This window comes from Taudactylus pleione, unplaced genomic scaffold (genome assembly GCF_031769625.1).
Source record: "Taudactylus pleione unplaced genomic scaffold, aTauple2 ptg000378l, whole genome shotgun sequence".
Taxonomy (NCBI): Eukaryota; Metazoa; Chordata; class Amphibia; order Anura; family Myobatrachidae; genus Taudactylus; species Taudactylus pleione.
Window position 1 is genome coordinate 4,752,197 of NW_028284779.1, and position 23,199 is coordinate 4,775,395.

Consider the following 23,199-nt stretch of genomic DNA (forward strand, 5'->3'; position numbering starts at 1 on the left):
TAGGTTTATGCTGTACATAACAATGTATCTGTTATCTTGGTATAAAACTGACTTTGTCTAGATCAGATGAAGTCCACGTTTAGCCTGTGAGTATGTAGTAAGGACCTCATTGTTACTGGATAATTATCTTGTGTTCTTCATTAGTGCAGGAAATACACTGAAATAATCTGGCACTAGTACTGGGGCTGATGGTGCAATGAGGGCCTGAATCAGACCCGGGGCTCGCAACAAAACGGGGCGGCTGTCGATGTTGATCGACAGCTCGCCCCGTTTTGGAGGCAGGGAGGGGGGGGCGGCTGGACAAATGGAGGCATTCCCGAAGGCACGCCTGCCGTTTATTGGGCGGCCCTACTGACATCACGAGTGATGTCAGTAGTGGACTTCCTGCTCTATTAGAGCAGGAAGTCCACGCGGGCTTGCGGGAGCTGAGACCCTACCACAGGGTCTCCTCGCAAGCCTGATGGTCGCGATAATTGCGACCATCTCCTGCCCGCTCGCACTAGCTTTGCGAGCAGACAGGAGAAAAAAAATATTCCTCCCGCCCTGATAGCGAGCTCCTCTGAATCAGGCCCTGAGTCAGATGCCTTACAATACACGGGCAGAAATAGATAATTATCAGATACGCTTGTAAACTTTCTGCCTTGTGCGCTGGAGGGGCGGGTTTGGAGAATGTGACCGCCTTCTTGTATGGACAAGTGGATTTCCGCCAGAACGGCCCATGTGTGAGCTGCATTACTTCAGGCCGGCTGACGCACCTTTCTGTTCTGTATGCCATGGTTATTGTTAGACACCCCGTCCCCGCGAGGGTTAGGTTCAGGCACCCCCGGGGGAATTTACAGTTAGGCACCACCTCAAGAGTCTTGGGTACCACCAAGAGTGGGTTTAGGAGGAGGGGGGCAGGGGAGGGATAGAACACTAACCAGCCTCCGTTTGGATCTTGATGTGTCGGGCTGCCGGGGTCGGGGTTTTGAACCAGCGGCACTTCAGCCGCCGGGATTTCATACCCCTGAGCAACCATAGGGTTTTTCTTATGTCCTATGGTGCTGCCGAAGTCCGCACTGCATCGGATTATAGCGGGTGGGCAACTCTGTAGCAAGCCCATTGGCTGCAGCATTAGCATACATTTGCAGTCCACCCCTCAGTCAGGCCCTAAATGCGGTTTGTTAACCCTTCTATCTCCCTTTGGCCTTTTACACAGACATTAAGTGTTAAGCCTATGGTATTAATGCGTAGTGAGGCTGACATGTGAAATACTAATGTTAGGGAATGGCCCTGTACACATACGTTTTCTGCCAAGCGCTCGTTATCGTTCTGGTCACTCAAACGATTCATGCAGCATTCAGAAGAGCTAACTCTTCCGGTTATATACAGCGGATGCCCATGGGCACCTACATGCTTCGTGCACTATGCTGCAGAGAATCAGTATGTAATGTCAGCGGATCAAATATCGGCAGCCCGGCGGGTCGAAATCCTGAAAGATAAAGGTAAGTAACCTAACCCTCCCCTCTCCCCGCCCCAAGCCCTCCTTTAGGGGTGCCTAAACCTAACCCCCCCCCCCCTAGTGCCTGACCCAACCCCCCCTAACCGTCCCCAGGGGTGTGACTAACCCTAACCTCCCCCCCTAGTGCCTAACCCTAACCCCCCTTCCCTTAGCCTAACCGTAAACTCCGCCGGGGGGGGCTAACCCTAAGTCCCCCCAGGGGTCCCTATACCTAACCCCCCCCATCCCCAGGTTAAGTGTTATACTTACTCGTCAGAGGACGATCGGGATGGCGGGGGTTATCTTTCGGCGTCAGGATTAAGATAGGCGTTGGCATTTCGATGCCTACGTTAAGCCCCTTGTCAGGCAGGACGAGTTGGGATTTAGACCGGCGGCATCGCATCTGCCTGTCTATTAACTACATCCCTGCTGCAGGGACATTGTAACTGAGGGTTGGGAGAGTGTTCTCACAGCCAGGATAACAGACAGTGTATAGTCCCTGTGTACGAGCCCCTTGGATATTAAGCAGCATCCACCCTATTGTCTGGCATTAATCTGTAAGAAGGTTCAGTGTGAGTGAGCCACTTTCTGAATGTGGCTGCAGAAAGTTCCCTGTGACCGTGTTTATTGCCTGTTGTATGATGTTCCTTCTATAATAGACCCATGGGACAGGGGGACCATTTACTCATCCTGAATGATGTACAGTTCATTTGCTGCAATTCCAGGGAACGTGCAGGTTCACTACTTACAATAAGGGGTGGATCAGGACATTTGCTGGCAGAATACACCATTGAGATGGCCATTGTGTTTAGTTTTTGTGTTTTATTATGTGAGCCAAGTCTATTAACTTAATAGAATTGTATTAAAGGCCCGTGCAATATCAGGAAGTCTCTTGTACATATATTTCTTGTTTTCTTACTATATTTTTGCTATATGCGCATAATCCTCGGAAATATCTCTCGCAGGGTGTCGTTTTAATAAGAATAATAGATTTGTTTTTAGCCAATTAACATCTGAAGAACTTTGTCCGGTTTGTATTAGACATTGCACTTCTGATTTTATCAGGGCCAGGTGTCCCCTTCTGTCTCCCTAGCGATGTAACTGTAATATTACACGGCACATGCAGTATGTATATCAGTCTAACGTGCCTTGTATAAGCCAGTGACACCCACCTAAAGCTAGATCACCATTAACCCAGATTTCTGATGGTGAAGAGTCTGCGTGGAGGTGCCGGAGTTTATCTCCGCACAGAGAGGCTTAATGCTGGCGGCCTGCGCACGGCAAAATGTTTTCACTCAAACGCGATTGAAAGCGCCGGGGTAGTGAGAATAGGATAAAAGCTCAATTATAGCCAATTGTATTGCATTGTAAGCTGTGATTGTAATGACAATTGTCCTTGCTGTTCAGTATCAATTGCAGTGTGAGGGGCTGATTTTAGATTGTACTAGACAGCATAATATAGACTGATATCACTGTTTGTCATTACACGAGACCTTTTCATTGCCGGTTTTTGTTATAAGCTGCAGCTGTTACAGAGGTCATCAGTTCTTCAGGTGAGTGCATTAAGCTGGCCACACATCTAAAGATTATCTGTCCAACCAGCCAACTAGTTGATTGGTTGGAATGAAAATCTGGTAAGGTATGACAGCAAATGACAATCAGCAATTTGCTCCTAAATGCTGGATAATGGGCCAAAGCTGTTGTTTGAACAAATAGTTTAGATCAAACATTTAACAAACTTGTCTGAATGACCATTTTCATCTGTTTTCTGGCATTTCGGAGCAAATTGCAGATCATCATTTACTCCCATACGTTACCAGATTTTCATTCCAACCAATTAACAAGTTGGCTGGTTGGATGTAAGTTGGTCTAGTGTGTGGCCAGCTTTACACTTGTGTGCGCTCATTAAAGCACCATGTTACGTGCAGTGGTTGTGTGCTCATTTATAGTGGCCTGTGTTTATAGTGTGTGTCTATGGGAACACACGAGGCCAGGTACCGCCAGTGAAACCAGCACCATTGCTCGTTCAGATGCGGAACGAGGCGGATACTCCGTGGAGAAGTTATGGAGTTCCTGCTCATTGTTTGTGCTACTGTCATGCCTACAGATATTGCATTTGTGCCGTGCTGGTGTTATTCCTGTGTAGTAATGATCATCTGTACAAGGACAGACCACACAGCTGCTCTCTCTGTATTAAAGTAGCTGGAGTACGATCTGCAGTTACATTAATCATTGGTGTTACGGTACATACGGAATAGGTGTAATCAATTCATAGTATTGGTATTGTTGGTGTATCTGTGCCAGACTTTTTTTTCCAAAATATGTGTCCTATTGCCCACTGGCGCAGCCCGCCGAGGCTGCGGCCTGTCCAGGACTTATGTGGTAGTGAATACATAAAGCAATTAACCCTTAGTTTTCCCATCCTTTCCACATGCCTGGCCTTACAAGAAGGGTTACATTGGTCCAGGGTTATCCTTCATGCCCCCCAAAGTAACGCTGCCCTCAGCTTTCTATTCTGTTCCCCAGTGAGATCTGCCGTTTCGTAGCTGTAGCTTGCCCTGGTGTAAATCTATACCTCCTGCTCTCCGGTGACCACCCACTGCTATAGCGAGCGGCCATGATGATGGTCAAAATGGTCAAGACCATCGGGCTTGCGACGAGACCCTTGTGGTAGGGTCTCGTTGCCGCAAGCCCCAGAGAGCTTTCAGCTCAAACACGCCTCCGTCTGGGCAGCCACCCCCCCCCCCCCCCCGGTAACATACGTGCAGAGTATATCTTGTGTGTTATTGCACTGTGCATGCAGAAGTAAGGACAATGCAGAGGCATGACTGAGGTGTACTGGGACGTTCTAATGCTGTTGTAGTTCAGTGAGGATGTGTCGCCACAATTGCGGGCCATGCGGAGGTGAACAGGCGTGGTACCCCCTGGACTTGGCAAAGGGTACGAGTAAATCCACACTAATGATAACCGTTATCCGGCCAAGCGTTTAGCGACATATGGACAAATATACCAGATTTTCCAATGCAAGCATTTTGGGGCGTAACTTCGCCCAATTTACAACCAATGATCGTTAATCCTGATGTCAATTCTCCAGCCGTACCCACACTAGGTAGTGCCAGATCTGCACCAGGAACATAGGCTGGCGATACTAAGATGTAATGTGTTACCGACAAGAATGTGCCGTCATTCGTATCAGTGATTCCAATGTCTGCTATTGTCCCTTTCTGAGCACACTGTGACCTGGATGTAATGACACGATGTACTGTAAGCACAAACACACACACCGGCTTCACAGCCTGAACCCCATGGGGCACATTTACATCTGTGATGGGTCCTGGACACAGGGATGGATTGGTGTTTTGCTAGAATAAGGGGCTAGTAGCCCATCCCTGTGTGGTAGGCCCGGCGGGTGAGATACCAGGCACTGAGGTGTTGGCGGCGTCTCAAGTCCGGGTGTTTGCGTACAGAGATGTACCATCGGTCACAGCATCAATGTACTGAGCAATCCAATAGTCGCTCAGAATGTCCGTCTGAAGTCCACCGCCATCAGTAATGAAACTGGGCGCCTGTGCAGTGCAACTCGTACACATGCATGGTATAAAAAAAACACTCAACTGCGCAAGCGTCAGCATTGCGTCCACCTCTAAACCAAGCCCAGAGTGTTTGATCTGATTAAAGGCTGGCGAGAGAGCTCTGTCCCTGGAAACCTACAGTATGTACATCTCAGCATGAAATGTATTCTGGGCCTGATTTCAGTACGTAGCACAACATAAGGACGCTCACCTTACCTTACACACATCTGTAATACTTGTTACCGATGGTTTCACAGTCTTGCCATCGAGTACCATCACAGCTTCACACACACTTGCACAAGCTCTGACCTTACTCAGAAATCGCTGCCCTCAGCGCACGCAGTGAAAGCCCAAGCTGGCATGCCTTCATTTCGCTGGCCACCCTGATACTTCCTGTCAATCACTGGGTCTGTGTAGTCACTGCAGTGGCTGGTTCGTACACGCGCACTGCGATGCATGCTCAGAATGCAACAATCGGATGATATCTTGCATAATCGTAGTTGCGATCCTTGCTGAATCCGGCTCTCTGTCCCTGATTCAGAGCCGGACCCTCTGACAGAGCGCTCACTCTGAATCAGTGCCGGTCTTTTTTTTTTTTTTTTCTTTTTTTAGAACGGCCTCCTGGCCGCTCGCATAGCTGTGGGTGACCACCCACTGCTATAGCGAGCGGCCATGATGATGGTCGAAATGGTCAAGACCATCGGGCTTGCGACGAGACCCTTGTGGTAGGGTCTCGTTGCCGCAAGCCCCAGAGAGCTTTCGGCTCAAACATGCCTCCGTCTGGGCAGCCACCCCCCCCGGCCCGCCCACCAAAGGGGGCGTGCCGTCTCTCAACATCGACAGCACGCCCCCTTTGGTACGAGACCCGGAGCGACGGATTGCCCGTCGCTAACCGGGTCTCGCGCATGCGAACGACGGAGCCAGCTCCGTCGTGCGCATGCACTCTGGGCCATCATCGACCCAGTTGCGAGCGCTCAGCGCTTGCGACCGGGTCTGAATCAGGCCCTCTGTCCACTATAGCAATACCACTATAGATTATTAGGCTGGAAACGTTCTATGATCCCCCTAGTGGATAAAGTGGGATATGCAGTGCTTACATACCAGCATATTTAAACCTGCTACATAATATAGTATAGAGTAGAGTATAGAGTGGTTCATGTACTTGAAAACAATACTCCGGCTGTCAGGTCGTTCACTTCCCATATACAAACCTTTTGGGGTTACGGGATCTAGCGTGGTTTTGTGACATGGCCTGGTTAGACTGGGTTTGTGCTCTTTGTGTACAGATTTTTGCTCCCCAATTATTGGGAGATATAGAGCAAGCTCTATTATTGGTGAGAGATTATACCAACTAGACACCTTATTGATGGGGTGCGCCTGATTATACGTAATGGGGCTGAGGCAGTATTGGGGGAATATCAAGCTCATCTTGGGAATATATATTACAACATGCAGAGTTCTATACATCTGAAGATGCGACTGCGTGTAACTGTATGCCTGGTCTTCTGTTAGTCGCCATCTTTATACGTGCGCACTTACACCTCCATTCAGCACTGCCTCAGGCCCTTTGTGAGGAATGATGATAAAGGAGAAATCGGCCCTGTTTCTACTTCAGGGTCCATAGGGTTCTACAGGATACCTTGGGGTATAGGTGATGGCGGCAAACATCAGGCACCACAGAGTTAAGTTTTCAGCCTCCTAGGATGCACTGGGGTCCCTCTTCTATACCCCGCCCCTGAGCCAAGGAAAATCAGTTTCGTAAGTGCCCGGCTCGGAGTCGGATCACCACTTTTCAGAGGGGGGCTGTGGGGACAGCCCCTGAAGTTATTTTAAGGCAGCTTTGCTGCACAAGATGAGCTGACCAGCATAGACCGTGATCAAGACTTCTATGCTGCCGCTCCTTCAGAACGCCGGTACTGATCTGGGGATGCTGGTGGGTTTCTGGGGTCCCAGCTAGCGGTGACCCCGGACTATCCTTGACTCTGGCCGGATTCACGGGGGTTCAGGGAAGCGGCGGGGCCCCGCGGGGGATACCCGCAGATTCACAGTCATTGTTTTCTCAGGCAGGGGGCTCCCAGAGGCAGGCTGCGCGTGGAGCCAGGTACTGATCCTGCGCTTTCCACTAGACCACCAGGGACAGCGGGCTGCTGCAGTATGGATCTGTTCCAGCGTCCCAGGGCTTAATAGCATGCCAGGGGAGCGCGCCTTCCCTGTCTAACAGGCGGCGCCTCCCCCGCTGCACAGTGCCTTTCCACAGCAGTCTGGCTGACTGTTTCAGCGCTCCTCCCCCAGGCCCGCCTCCTCTCAGCTCCTCGGTGGCCATTTCCTATAAGGAAGTGTGCGAACGCTGCTGGCTGGTGATACAGGTGGCATTGTGGTCCGGGTCCCCCACATACCTCTCCTCCGATAAGGTCATAGTGTGTAGCGCTGTTTCCTACCAGGCTCTGGTCTGTGTAGTTGATCACAACGGTTGTAGTGCAGGGATTTATTTCTGCATTGTATGTGACTATCTGCTAGTGCTGTCTGCCTGTACTTTCACTTCTGACTGTCAGCCATTTTACTATCCCTGTTCTTCTCTGCTAAAGCCCTTGCAGTGCGGTATTGCAGGGTGTTCTTTGACTCACAGTAAAAGTGTTTTTCTGTGTGGGGAGTCATATACGCTCCGTTTACACATCATGTCTGGGAGTGAACATGAATATCCTCTTTAGCTAAAATGTACCACATGCAATCTACAGTTAGCGGAGGGTGATGGGAACGCTGAGGGATTATGTAGGGCATGTTATCTCATATCACGCCCGATTTCTGTCACTGCGCCTGTAGAGGAACCGCCCTGGGCTTGTTTTGCTAAGGCACTTACAACCCTTGTGGGCCAGTTGGCGACTCCCCCTGCGTTTCCCCAGATGGGGTTCTCGCAACAGGCAGTAGTCTCATCACCCATGCAGGGGTTCCCCAGGCAGTTGATGGTACCTCAGGGTCTCCCGGTTTCGCCACCTCAGGTCTCGCAGGAGCCTGTGTGGGTGAATTCATTGTCCAATACGGTACAGCACCTGACCGATATTTTTGCAAGGGGAGTCACCGTTGCGGTCTTCTAAGCGGCCTTTAGTGTCTCAGACGGCTCAGTATGATGATGATGATGACATGACATCTGATGATGGTGAGATTATTGACTTTCAGACCAAGAGCCCCTTTGTGCTAAGTCTAAATCTAAAGTCTATATACCAGTCCTTATACGGGCAGTCCGTGCGGCCTTGGTTATTGAAGATGAGGATCCCCCCGTGGCCAAATCCAAATACGCCTTCTTTAAGGATGTTAGGGGAAATACAGTGGCATCTCCCTTATCTGGTTAGTTAGTGGATCATTTAGAGGAGGCGTGGAAAAATCCGGGTAAGCTTTTCCAGTCACAAAAACGCTTGGCCTTTGCTTACGAAACCCTCCCACTGGTGGATTCTCATGTCACACGCCTAGTGAGGAGTGCAACATTGCCCATGCCCTCCATGTCTTCCTTGAAGGATGCTACGGATCGCAAGGTGGAAATATGCCTAAAATCAATTTATTCCCTTGCCTGGAGGGGCTTCCAGGCCAGCTATGACCGTGTGCTGGGTGGCCAGAGCCATGAAGCGCTGGGCAGATAGCTTGGAGACGTCTCTGGACACTGACTCTTCTGCTGAGCAGCTGGAGTTAGTGGGCAATCTCAGAGACTCAGCCACGTACATTAGTGAGGCAGCCTTAGATATAGGTGTCCTCACATCCAGAATCTCCTTTGCAGCAGTAGCAGCACGCCGCTCCCTGTGGTTGCACTCTTGGAAAGCGGATGCAGATTCCAAGAAGGGATTGGAATACTTGCCCTTTAATGGACAGGTCCTGTTTGGTCCTGATCTAGACAAAATTGTGGCCACACTGGCAGCAGCTAAATCTGCATGTTTGCCATCGGCTACAGTCCCATCGGGGTCTGGTACTTCGTCCTTTCGGCCCTATAGGACCCAGGGTAAGTCCAAGGTAAAGTCCTTTCCAAGGCAATCAGGAACCAGGAAATCTGCCAAGCCAAAGAAGCAGGCTTGGTGTACTGGACGTCCTACTCCCAAATCGGACGATAAGCCTTCAGCCGACTTCTTCAGTTTGCCCAGTGGTGGTGTCTGACTACCACGGACACTTGGATAAGAGAAGTGGTCTCTCGGGAGTATGCCCTCTCCTTCCGGCGAAGGCCTCCCAGACGATTCTTCACCACAGGCCTTCAGTCAAATCAGGACAAGGCCCAGGAACACCAGAAAGTGTTGCACTCTATCCTCCAGGCTGGAGTTACAGTGCCTGTTCTGTTACCCCAGAGGGGCAAGGGATACTATTCCAATCTCTTTCTGGTACAGAAGCCCAATGGGTCTTACTGGCCCATCCTCAACCTGAAGTTCCTAAACAAGTCCTTGAGGGTTCCTCTGTTCAGGATGGAGACCCTACGTTCCATTATATTGGCAATGGAGCCTGGGGATTTCATGGTGTTGGACATTCAGGATCCCTACCTGCATGTTCCTATTATCTTAGCGCACCAGCAATTCCTCAGGTTTGCAGTACTCGACCACCGTTTCCAGTTCCAGGCACTGCCCTTTGGTCTGGCCACAGCACCTCGAGTGTTTACCAAAGTCATGGCAGCCCACCTGCGGATGCAGGAGGTCTACTTGTTGCCGTGTCTGGACGACCGTCTGTTGTTAGCCGGCTCTCCAGAGATACTTCAGCGCCATCTGCAACTGACAATATCTGTGTTACAGAATCACGGCTGGTTGATAAACTGGAAGAAGTCCTCCCTGGTTCCCTCACAAAGGATGCTCCATCTCTGAGCCCTGTCGGACTCCCAACAACAGAGGATCTTTGTGACGGAGGAAAAGGTACGCTGTTGCCTTCAGAGCCGCCGATTGTCTATTTACTCAGCGATGAGGTTACTGGGCTCCATGGTGTCAATGTTCAACATGGTGGAATATGCCCAATTTCACTCCAGACCTCTGCAGAAATTAATCCTCTCCAGATGGAAGAATGGGTTACCCCATCGGATAAAGACACAGACCATGGTACTTTTTCTGGAGGTACGTCTGTCTCTGGCCTGGTGGCTACAGACGGCTCACCTAAACAGGGGACGCCCCTTTTGGGCGGCGAACTGGGTACTTTTGACAACGGACACCAGTCTCCGCGGCTGGGGAGCAGTGACGGGTTCACACTTGTTCCAGGGCAGGTGGACACCAGCAGAATCTGCGCTTCCAATAAACATCTTGGAACTTCGGGTAGTATTCAAAGCTCTTCAGCAAGCAAGACACGTTCTCCACGGAAAGCCCGTGCAGGTGCAGTCAGACAACGCCACCACTGTGGCTTACATCAACCGCCAAGGAAGGACAAGAAGTCAGGCGGCACTGACAGAAGTGTCCCGTATTCTGGCCTGGGCGAAGGGCAAAATTTACCTGCCATCTCGGCAGTGTTCATACCAGGAGTCCTCAACTGGGAAGCAGACTTTCTCAGCCGTCAAGACGTGCATCCAGGAGAATGGTCTCTTCACTAGGAGGTGTTTCAACTCCTAGTGAACAAGTGGGGTCTCCCAGAGATAGACCTCATGGCCTTCCGACACAACAACAAGCTGCCTGTGTACGGATCAAGAACAAGAGACATGGAGGCTCTTCTGGTAGACGCTCTGTCGGTCCGGTGGATTTTCCAGTTAGCGTACCTCTTCACTCCGTTCTCCCTTCTTCCTTGAGTGGTTCGAAAATTCAAGCAAGAAGGGGGCACGCTTCTGTTGATAGCTCCAGCGTGGCCCAGACGTCACTGGTACTCAGATCTTCGGAGTCTCTCCATAGACGCTCCGATGCTGTTGCCTCAACATCCGGTCCTGTTGTCCCAAGGTCCTTGCCATTACCCGGACTTGGGTCGTCTGTCTTTGATGGCGTGACTGTTGAAACAGCTCTCTTAAGGTCCAGGGGTTTTTCTAGGTCTGTAGTTAACACCATGCTCAGAGCTCGGAAGCCTGCTTCTGCAAGAATTCACCACTGTGTGTGGCATACTTTCTTTGAATGGTGTCGACCTAGAGGCTATGATCTTCAGGTGTTTAGGATATCTAGGGTTTTGGTTTTCCTACAGGCGGGCTTAGATCACTGTCTTCGACCTGCTTCCCTGAAGGTGTAGGTTTCTGCCCTGTCAGAGTGGTTTCAGCGTAGGAATGCTACCCTTCCTGATGTCCGCACCTTTATGCAAGGTGTACTTCGTATTCAACCTCCCTTTGTTCCACCAGTGGTTCCTTTGGATTTGGCTGTGGTCCTGAGGGCTCTCCAAGGACCGCCATTTGAACCACTGGGCTCAGTGGATTTAAAATGGCTTACAACTAAGACTGTGTTTCTTCTGGCCATTGCTTCGGCCAGAAGGGTGTCAGATTTGGGGGCTCTCTCATGTCGACCTCCCTTTCTGATTTTTCATAGGGATAGGGCAGTGCTTCGCACTCGCCCTGGTTTTCTACCTAAGGTGGTATCTAGTTTCCACATTAATGAGGAAATTATAGTACCGGCCTTTAATTCCCCAGACCTCTGGGCTGGTGAGGCCTCCTTGGATGTGGTACGTGCTCTAAGGATTTATGTTGACCGTACCAATTCATTTAGGAAGTCGGGCTCTTTGTTTGTCCTCTATGGCTTCCATAAGAAGGGATGGCCTGCCACTAAGCAAACTTTGGCAGGATGGATTCGCATGGAGATTTCTGAGGCTTACATTCATGAAGGCCTTCCTGTACCATCCTCTGTTAAAGCTCATTCCACTAGGTCTGTGGGTCCTTTGCGGGCAGCTCGCCGTGGTGCCTCTGATGTTCAGCTTTGCAAGACAGCCACGTGGTCTTCTGTCCATACCTTTGTGAGGTATTATGCATTTGACACCTTTCAGGATGCTTCCTTCGGATGGCAGATTCTCCTTTCAGCACAGGAGCGTCCTCACCCTTAAAGGATACTGCTTTGGGACATCCCCAAGGGATCCTGTGGAATACCCTATGGACCCTGAAGTAGAAAATATGAGATATGGTAAGAACTTACCCTTGTTATCTCTCTTTCTACAAAGTCCATAGGGCTCCACAGGACTCCCGCCCTGTCGCACCTGGGCTTTGGGCTGGTCACCGGTTTTTCTGTCTCCTTCTGGTGAGAATGTGATTCTTGTGTGTTCCAGACTTTCTTCTCTTTTTTTTTTTTTTTCTCCTCCTCCGGCATGGCTTGTTACGTAATTGGTTTGCCTTGGCTCGGGGGCGGGGTATAGAAGAGGGACCCCAGTGCATCCTGGGAGGCTGAAAACTTAACTCTGTGGTGCCCGATGTCTGTCGACATCACCTATACCCCAAGGTATCCTGTGGAACCCTATGGACTTTGTAGAAATAGAGAGAACAAGGGCAAGTTCTTACCATATTTCATATTTTGCCATCTGCTTACCCAATTTACCTAGTGAAACTTCCATTATTAACCGTCAATCATCTTGAAAGTTTTTCTGACCATTGCGATGATCAAAGGGTGTTAAACGCAATGTGTCAGACGCTGCTCTAGTATTACAAAGTTCTTCCGGTAGATACATTTTGCTATATTAAGTTCTAGTTTTACACAGCAACATAGGGATGCAACGCCGCACATTGCTATCAACCGATGTGTCAGAAAGTATCCGGCTTGTAATATCGCTGATCAGTGTCAGGACTGCAGGCAGCTATATTTGTCAGATATTCCAAGCCCAGGAATAAAATTGCAAATCCAAAACTTGGTAATGTAAAATGGGAATAAATTCAATCGATTCTTCATACCCTGAGGGGGCGACGGTGTCAACTTATAGATTCAATAAGCTCTTTATGCACACAGGTTATTTTGCTAATTTCACACTCTGCCCTGTGGGGGTTCCTGATTACCTGTCAAGAAATATGTTTGTTCTATTTATGCCATAAATTAAAACGGAGTTTGCATGATTAGTAAATGCTGAAGGTAATGTAAATGTAGATGAAATGAAGTAGAAATTGATGGCAGTCATGTCTCATAAATATCCGCGGGTGATCGTCAAATCCAGTACACGGCCTGTCGCTGTCCCGCGTGATCCCCCTCAGTGTCCGTCCTCCCATCCTCATGCTATATTCTCTAAGCCGCGTAGACGTTCCCCACCAACATCTAAAGTGTTCTCTTACTACATCATGTATCCAGTGTCTCCACTCCTCTGATTGTAAGATCACCCTGGCCGGGGTAGCCATGCATTCTTTTTCAAGTCATTGATTTATTTGTGTCTCCGAGGCATGGCTACTCCTACCGTTAGTGTACAGCGCTATAATAAGTTGGTGCTTTTTAAATAAAAGAAGTAATGCTATAATAATATACTGGTGTTGTATATTAGGTCGACATTCGTCATGTTGACATTCATCACTTCTTGAATTCATAACCCTGCTGAAATGTCGATATGATAGAATGTCGAAAAGCTATCCCTGGTGGCTCATCAGTCACTTACCTGGTCCCAGCGGCAGCTTCCGGGTCCCAGCGGTCACGTGATGAACAGTTCCAGGCTGAGTCATCTGATGCGTCAGCATTCCGGTAAGTATAGTTCCCCTAACCATAATCTCTATCCCAAACCACTAGTACTTATCCCTAACCTCCCTCTAGTGCTGAACCATAACCCCCCCCCCCGCATCCTCCACAACCTAACCCTAGCCCGCCTAGTCCCTAGCTAACCCACCCCTTCGCAACCTAACCCGAACCTACCCCCTAGTGCTTAACCTTATCCTCCCCCCATCCTCTGCAACCTAACTCTAAACTCCCCCCTAGTGCCTAACCCTAATCCTCCTGTCCCACAGACAAACCCTAATGTCGACATTCAGAGAATGTCGGGATTTCACATGTCAACATTTTGAACATGTTTGGCATGTTGCCTGTCAACATTTCAACAATGTCGACATAACTGTTGACTTTGTGGTGTCGACATGATAGTCGACTAATGAATGCATCCTTAATATTCGTTATGGATAGGATCACCTGTTATCTCAGCTGTGATTTCTCTTTTAACAAGAAATCAGAGAAGGTCTCTTGGGCCGATTGTAACCTGGAGAGTGTTTGGAAGATGGTGAGAAATCAAGGCGTCTGGGCCGTACGTACTCCGGGAAAAATGTGCGCTAAATGCACCGACGCTCTGCATAATGTTTCCGCTTTTATCACTCTCTGCTGTCAGTTTGCTGGTGCCGGTGATTTGTTTACAGAATTAATTCTATTAATGTATTCCTGTGCGTCATTCAAATAACCCGCATGACAGATTTCTCTCAGCACCTGCGAACATCTGATTTTAATTAGACCCGATCCTTACTTACAAATCGCTGGGCGCCGCCACAGCACAAATGGTTTTGCCATCCCTCGGTTTATATTTATGAACTCTGCGCCGAGTTCAATTGTTTTATTTGCTTGGAAACCTTTTTTTTTTCTGACTTCAGTGTCTCTTTGCAGCACTTATAAGTTGTTTTATTTTTTGTTTGTTTTTTGTTTTATTCTCCTTTTAAATAAGAAGTTTTTGTAGTTTACCCTCCCTGTACCCTTTTAAAGGGCTATGTGCTAAAGCTCAGAAACTGGTGCATTGCTTCTTACTGGGAAATGGTGCCATATTTAACATCTGAGTGTCCGGGCCAGCACTGACATGCAGTTATGATCTACACGGCCGGATGAACAAAGTGCATAATCTCTGCACAATGCGAGGGAACGGTTTTATTCCCTGTGTGCTGTCTTCTTTAAGAAAGGATTTGTACTAATAGTGCTGCCTCAAATCTCCTAGGAAGGGATTTTACTGAATGAAAGGACTATATTTTCTTCCCGTATAAAGGTCTTTCTAGAGAGTGCACTTGGGAAGGGATTTGCATAGTAACAAAGGAGATTTTAGCTGGAAAAGCTCCAATTGCCCTCCTACAAGATGTAACGGCTTCCTCGGTCAGATTGGCTGGCCACAATTCTTATGGTCCTTTATGCATATATCTGTAGGTATTGCCTTTTAGCACTATTGATAGACAGCCCCCGGCACTAATAACACTTCCCCCTCTAGCTGTGCAGGCTGTAATTAGAATTTAGTATATGAATACACGTGCCTGCAGGAGTACGTTATGGAATATTAGACACGGCACAATTATGCACCCAGAATGATAGCTTGATGCTTTGAATAAATGAATTGCTGACAAATATTACTTCCTCTATTGCTGGAGACCTGTATAATGGATATATTCTATTAGACAAGTAATGATGATCTACTGTGCGTGTATGTATGTGTATGTAATAGATGTGTATGTATACATGTACGTACGTACGTACACTAATCAGCCATAATATTAAGACCACTGACAGGTGAAGTGAATAAAATTGATCATCTCGTTACATTGGCACCTAGCAAAGGGTGGGAAATATTTAGGCAGCAATTGACGACTCCGTTCTTGAAGTTGATGTGTCGGAAGCAGGAAAAACGCGTAAGGCGTAAGGATGTGAGCAACTAGGAGTAGCCAAAATGTGATGGCTAGACTTCTGGGTCAGAGCATCTCCGAATCGGCAGTTCTTGTGGGGTGTTCCTGGCATGCAGTGTTCCAAGGAAGGACAACTGGTGAACCAGCAAAGTGGTCATGGGTGCCCCAAGGCTCATTGATGCGCGCAGAAGAGCTACTGTAGCACATACTGGGGAAAAAGTGAATGCGGTCTATGATGGAAAGGTGTAAGAACACACGGTGCATCGCAGCTTGCTGCATATGGGGCTGCGTAGCCGCAGACAGGTCACATGCTGTCCCCTGTCCACCAACGAAAGGGCCTACTGGGCACGTGAGTGTCAGAACTGGACCATGGAGCAATGGAAGAAGGTGGCCTTGGATCCTAGCATTTATGTGGCTGTTACTTTGACACGTACCACCGACCTAAACATTGTTGCTGACCAAGTACATCCCTTCATGGAACCGGTATTCCCTGATGGCAGTGGCCTCTGTCAGCAGGATAATGTGCCCTGCCACATTGCAAACATTGTCCTGGAATAGCTTGAGGAACACAACAAAGAGTTCAAGGTGTTGACTTGGCCGTCAAATTTGCCAGATCTCAATGCGAGAAACAACTTAAACTGAGCTTTACCGCTGTTTGCTAAATGCTGCAAGGATGTCATATTAGCCTGTGCCAAAGGGGTTATGACTCATTCTTACATGTGGTCCTTAGGATTCATCCAGGGAGTATGACAAAATAGTTATCACCGTTTTAAATGTGTGCTTTCATGCAGCTAATGCAGTGCAGGGCCACACATTGAGATGGGCTGGGTGACCCCCCCCCCCCCACATGAGTATATCGCCTTAAACTGCTAGTTCCAGCATGTAGAACATTCACACTCCCTAGGAAAGACCTACGTGTACATTATAGAAAATGTTGATGATTAGTAAACTTATTTTTATGTGTCTGTATCTTCGGAGCAAATATTTCCAGGCACATAGATTCAGATGCTCCAGCATAACTCGGTCTTTCCCGAAAGTCAAAATCTTTTAACAGTCGTTGATTACGTTTCCTCGTGCTTGAATGAAGCTGATCGCTTTACGTCAAGTGTACCATTGAAATTCCCTGCAATGCCTTTTTGACATCCTTGTCCGAATCAAACTACACTTAGCAGATGAATGAAAGTACACATTCATACTGTGCATTGTGAGTCTAATTACTATGCTTAGGACCTGGCTTAGAGCTGTAGCATCTGTGGTCAGAGTAGAAAGTAGTGGTGCATACACACGGTACGACCGTCAGCGATAACAATATCGCTGAACGATCTCCCGGGTGTGCTGGATGATCGATATCGATAATCCAGCACACCACCAACCCACCAGCGATGGCCAGTGACCCGAGATCAACGATCGCGGCTCCCTACAGTAACCTGGTCGATATCAACCAGGTTGGCCTGCATGCCCAGTCGATGGACAATATCTTTATCGTCCATACGTGCCCGCACATCGCAGGTCGTTGGTGGGTCGGAGGCACTGAATGCAGAACTCGATATCGTTATCTAGTGTCCTGCCGCCGGAGCTAGAGAGGGCAACTTTGTGCGCCCGAAAAAGTGGCGTGTCCATTAAAATGGGGCGTGTCTATAAGACGCGTCCCCTTTTCGTCATACTGGGGGGCGTGCCCGGCACTTACGGACACGCCGGGCAGCCCCCAAGCGTTGCAGACAGAATAGATGCTGGGCACATGTGCCCGGCGTCTATTCTCCGGTGGTGACCGGGTCACCGCACAATTTTCCACCCGCGGGACACTGCGACCCGCGGGTGAAGAAGGCACCCGCAGGCTGTGAGGGCAGGGTGCTTTTTGCCCTCCTACTGGAGGGCAGGGTGCTTTTTGCCCTCCAGAAGGAGGGCAGGGCGCCGCGCCCCGCTAAAACAGCCTAGTGGGAATGCTAGTTATCGTTCATATCGTGCATTTTAATCGTACCTTGTGTAAGCAACTGTCAGTCACCTGACCATTGTTTTATACTTATTTTTATTTTATTTTAAATTTTGTTTACATAATTGAATTTTATCCAGAAAACAGTATTGCAGTAGCTATGAGATGGCTGCAGAATCACTTACAGCATTACGACCATTTGAAGCTTGTTATATATGTACCTGGGCTGAATTCATTAATTGATGTCATGCAATTAGGCAGGGTGACTGCAGCAATAAATTAGGAATGAAATTTGGAAGCAGAACATTTTGTCCATATAGGAGGGGGGTCATATTTATGGCCCGTAGTTTAAATGTATAGCGTTCTATAACGGTCATTACAAATAAATTAAGTCCTGTACTGTACAAACGCCTCTGTGTCACTTCGGATATGTCCCTTGCCAAGTTTTCTGGCTCTGTCTCGCTGCAGCCTCGCAGACTGTGTCCCACCATAGTTTCGGCGCTGGGTTATGAATGATTTATATGTGGAATTTGCATGTATCATAAAACTTTACATCTTAATGCTGTAGGAGGTTCTTTATAGCCCTTCAGCTAATTGGAATGAACTTAGAAGCAGAAATTGACAGCGCCTGAGAGATGACACAGGCTGTTCCATTGCGTGAAATCATATCCACCGCCCGGTAACATTTACTTTAGTAACCACCTCTGGTCTCCCTGCTGCTGTGTGGTTGTCCCAGCTCTGCTCATAATAAAGCCAGATTTAGACCTAAGGCAAATAGGAGTCGTTCACTAAAGGGCCTGATTTTCAGTTTCGCTCAATGCCGATGTTCAGAGTTAAGCGTTTTGATTTTTCTGCCACTGCGCTTGCATGAAAATCCCTAAAAATGTGTACATCGCATGCGTCCCACAGTGTGTACGCACAGAGGCGCAGTTGTGATTGAGACACACTGTATCAGAGATGTATTGGAAATTGCGCTGGGTGTTCCTGGACGGTGACTGGGGGAGCAACTGATTGCGAGCTCAGGCACTTGGAGGCCATACGCTGACAGAGAGATCTGCACCTTGCACAGGGTTGGCGCAAGTTTCCATTGTGCGATTGACGGTGGCAACGAAAGACGCACCAAGCAGGATTTTAGCGTCTAAAGACACTCAAAGCGGGCAAATCATTCCATGCCCATCCAGGTGCGCGGCTTGTACACCAGGGGAAGGGCTGATACTAGCATTAGAATGAAATCGCAGTCACAACTGCGGCAAAAGATGCTAAAGCGGACGCAGCAGCGTGCAATTCAGAATCGAGCCCCAAAATTTTACTGTCTGTAACTTGCTCCTGCCGCGGTCCCACATGCGCCGTTATCTTCCCTCGTCTGTAGAGTCGCAGCTATTCCACACTGAAAACATTCTATCAGCACTGACCTTTTGGGTTCACAAATATAGGTCAGTTTCTCTTTCTGTTCGCGTTTCTGACATTTTGATGCACGATCTTATGGAAATTTCCCTCAATGAATGGCTGGCGCACAGCGACCAGGGGGACATGAAGGATGTTACCTGACAGTTTGGGACCAAAAGTATCTTCGCTATTTCGATAGCCGGGGACTTTTGATGCAGTAGCTCCGTGAAATAGGACCATCTCCCATGTGTAAATTCACCCACAGCCCCCGGAAACGCTTTGCTTATATTCATTTACGAAAATGGCTGCATAATTTTATATACCGGTACAACTTGTTTGCTGTCAGGAGGGTCTGCAACTTCTTACTGGAACATGTGCCCTGTGTGTTTGTAGAGATGATATTGCTCGCACCCAGATACACTGACACCCCAGCAGGTCATACGCGCGAGAAACGTTTATGATATAAATGCAATCACTGTTAGATTAGACTTAAATAAAATGCTTTTATAATACATCAGGTATAATCTTCCTTCTCGCATACGAACAAAAGTAGCAGAAAATAAGTTTTAAAATCCGCACACAAATCCCATAATATCTGCACGATGATCACTGAGGGTATTCACTTCAGAGGTGAATTATATAGATATAGAATAACCGGATCCCCTGACCTCAGGCCATATTCTCCCCCGTATTCTTTAGGAATACCTGCACCTCTGTCCTGCCGGCCATACTCTGTATAACGTTTCTTACCCCTCGGTACAGAGTCACTGAGGTGTCTCCTGTGTGTGCAGCGATTATATATTTCCCTCAGTCATTTAAGAAGGTCAGGTTTAATGTCTCACATTGGCGAGTTTATTTTATTACTTAAACCAGAGTTCTTAACCTTTTGGCTGTAATGAGAAGGAATGCATTATTAAATTAAAGTAAAGTAAAGCCGGAACGCGGGTCATTAGGAAGACCCAGATCGCATTCACAGGAGGAGGTGAAGACTCTCTCATTTAACGGTTGTCCGTATACATATTTATAGTTTGCTGGGGGATTCGTTCAACATTTTTCTTGTAGAAGGAAAATAATAAAACAGTCCGCAAACCGAGACGGGTACAGGTGACTTAGATGAGGAGGATAAGGGGTCAGCACACTTACAATACTTGCTTTGGGGTGAGCTGCCAGTTACTGCATTCACTTTTACTTCTTGTATCTCTTCCAGCAGACATGGTGCAAAAGCACAATGTAATATTTTCTTTTTATTTGCAGTTTGTTCACATACGTACCTCTAGGAATACAGTGCTGCCTGTGAGCACCTGTGGCCTGCACTCCTTACCTCCTATGCCACATGGCTTCTGTATAGCTAGATTTTATGCAGAACACTTTCTCTTAGCTCACTCACCACCCCACAGCACACTGGCAGAGCTATTGCCATGGGGATCAGTAATATACTAATGCCAGCAGGCATGGGCATAGCCATCCCCACTACATGGTCGCCAAGCTGTACTCTCTCCCCCACCGTACACCAGCTATGAGGGCATTTTCCCGGAAATGCAGATTTCAGGAACACAAAGCGTCTGACTCGTCAATACCTTTATCTACGTTTGGTAAACTGCAGCTATGGCATTGTGAACCCTACATAATACATCTCTGTATTGGGCTAGATGGTCGGACTATGCCTTAACCCTCATCCTAATGCGCTCATTATGTCAGGACACTGTACGGAGCTTGTTTCACCCGATAACTAACATGACTGGCCTGCAATATAGCTGCGGGAGGAGACCTTGAAAGGAGCACGGATGAGGCAGTAATTAGCATTACTGCCTTACTGCCCTGAGATCTTGGGTTTGATTCCAGCCTTGGCCCTAACTGTATGGAGTTTGTATATTCTCCCCTTGCTTGCTTAAGTTTCCTACAGGCGCTCCGGTTTTCTCCCACAACCCAAAAATAGACTGGTAGGTTAATTGATGTAAATGGTAAAATATTCTCTGTACAGTGGTACGGAATGCGTGTGCGCTATATCAATGATAAAAAAGGAAATAATTACCGTATGTTTAGTCTCTAAACAGCTCTGCAGTCTGTATCGTCCTTAAATTCGCCTGGTCTCTGTCTCCCATTTCTTCCATCTCACTGGGATTCATGACCAGCAGTGCTAGTGTCCATAAAAACAAGTCCGTTTTCTGCAACTCCGTCTTACAGCTCTCGGACACTGTTACCCTTAGCTGCTAATCACCACGCGTTACCTTCCCTGCTAATTACACATGGCTAAAACAGGGACGTGGCCCTCTTCAACCTCTCACATGCTTCGCCTTCCCAATTTGGTACAGTTTCAGAAAGATTAACGTATTTTATAGCTATGGTAGAATGACAAGTCCCAACATACCCTGCCACACACATGACCGTCGGAGCACGCTGGGAAATGTAGTTCCACCGGAGCCACAGATATCCGATTTTCTCTAGAAATGACCCGTCGCACTCTCCCCTTGTGATTTGATACAGGGGGGTGAGACTGTCCTAAACACTGCTCACTATTTGGAGACTGTAGTCAGATTCAGGTGCTCAGTGCAAGTTTTCATCTTAAAACTTATACCAGGCTTTATTTGTTTCTCTAAACTGGCCTGTCTATCATTTTATATCATTCTCAGTATGTCTGGTTGTACTGAATAATATGTACGTAGAATCATGTGAATATATGCATTGCCTATATTCAATTACTGTCATTTGTTCTGGTCTTCCTCTGGGTATGTCATGGTAAATAGAAAACAACATGTTTATTCTGTATATTTGTACGTCTTCATAAACACTCCAAGCTTAGGCTGTAGTAGGAATTGAATGAGGCAAACGGAAACCTCCTTTTAATCAACATGATAAGGTCATTGTTATTTTTTTTTTTATACATAGAAGAGGTTTGTGATCGGAGGGATTGAATGTGGTCCTCTGTGCGGTTCAGTAAAGCTGACTGGCAATATTGGCGTGCACAACAGTTACATAAGCAGTCAATAGACCCTCCCCTATGTTAGATTACACCCAATTGGTCTCTGTGTTTGGGACAGACAGAAGTGAGGAGAAAGTTGATTTATTTAAAACAATATATTTCTTTTTTTTATTCCGTCTACAGATTTTCAGAAGAAGCAGCCAGACGATGACTCCACCCCCAGCACAAGCAACAGCCAATCAGATCTATTCCCCAGCGAGATAAACAGCGACAACGGAAATACCTCTATACCCTCGCAGAGCCGCAGTCCCAGCCAGCAGCTATCGACAGACCTGAATGTAGCCTCCCCCAGTGACGACGAATGTAAGGAGATTACTCAGTAGGCTTAGTCAGTGCGACTCTACAGGTCTCGCCGTGCTGGTACTTGTAGTTCTACAACAGCTGAAGTCACAGCTGTATAGCTCCTCTCACTAGAGATGTCTTTCTCCTTGATCTCATAGTTTAGCCCTTGTCATTAGTTGCGTAATACTAACTAGCGGATGGTTTTGCCGTGCGCGAGCCATGATTACGGAGTTACTATGGCTAGAGAACGCCAAAGGAGACCTAACTGCTGTGCAGGACTATTGCAGAGACACAATGGTCCTGGACACACAAGGGGGCCTAATACTGAGTTGGGAACAAGGCTAAATAAACAAGTAACTTTGCTCCTGGATAAACCATGCTGCAGTGCAAGGGGTGCGAGTACATTTATGTTTTTATGCAGGGTAAATGCTGGCTGCTTTTGCATGTAACCCACAAACGCTGGTGCGGCATGGGTTTGCTGAAATAGTCTCTCGTGACAGTCAGTCCCAGCCTTGAGATGGTTTTATCAGAAGAGCGTGCTACGGTCTAATTTCACCTAATGACCCTAATGTAACGTCTCTCTACTCCCTGCAGCACTTACACTGCCCTGGAGCTTTACATGCTGCTGTTTTTTCAGTGACAGAATTTGCTGTCTCCTGTTTATGTTGGAAATGGGCCCAAAAAATATCTAAAAAAAAAAAAAGTACCAAACCTCTTCAAACCAAAGTGCATCTTTTAGCATTCACAATATGTTTATATGTTAAGCTTTTACACTAACAATGATAAATATTGTTGCACTCCCTCAAGTCACTGCACTGTATTTTCATTGCTCATTGCATTGTTTCTTCAAATCCAATTGCAGCCTTATAGAAAGTACATCTCATTGTGTTCAATTCCTGAAACCTTTGTATATGGTCCAGTGCACATGCAGATTTCAGTGAGCGTTGCATGTTTTTGTTGTTTTTTGTTTCAATGACCAATGAAATTTTGTTGCTCTGGTTACATTAGTGGAGCGAGCAATTTTTGGACAATTCCTTCGTAGAGATCCCTACGCCACAGGCTAGAGGCTCTGCTGCCAAATAACCTCTGGAGGGTCTCTATACAGCAAGGGAGGGGGGA

The 23,199-nt window shown here is 47.6% G+C and overlaps 1 protein-coding gene across 1 annotated transcript in view; it reads left to right on the forward strand.

The window, feature by feature from the left end:
- Nucleotides 1-23,199, forward strand: part of ZFAND3 (zinc finger AN1-type containing 3) — a 193,899-nt gene that overhangs the window by 111,015 nt on the left and 59,685 nt on the right. The window contains exon 3 of the mRNA XM_088445363.1: nt 21,922-22,101. Coding sequence (XP_088301489.1) covers nt 21,922-22,101 — 180 coding nt within the window. The remainder of the gene's footprint in view (nt 1-21,921; nt 22,102-23,199) is intronic.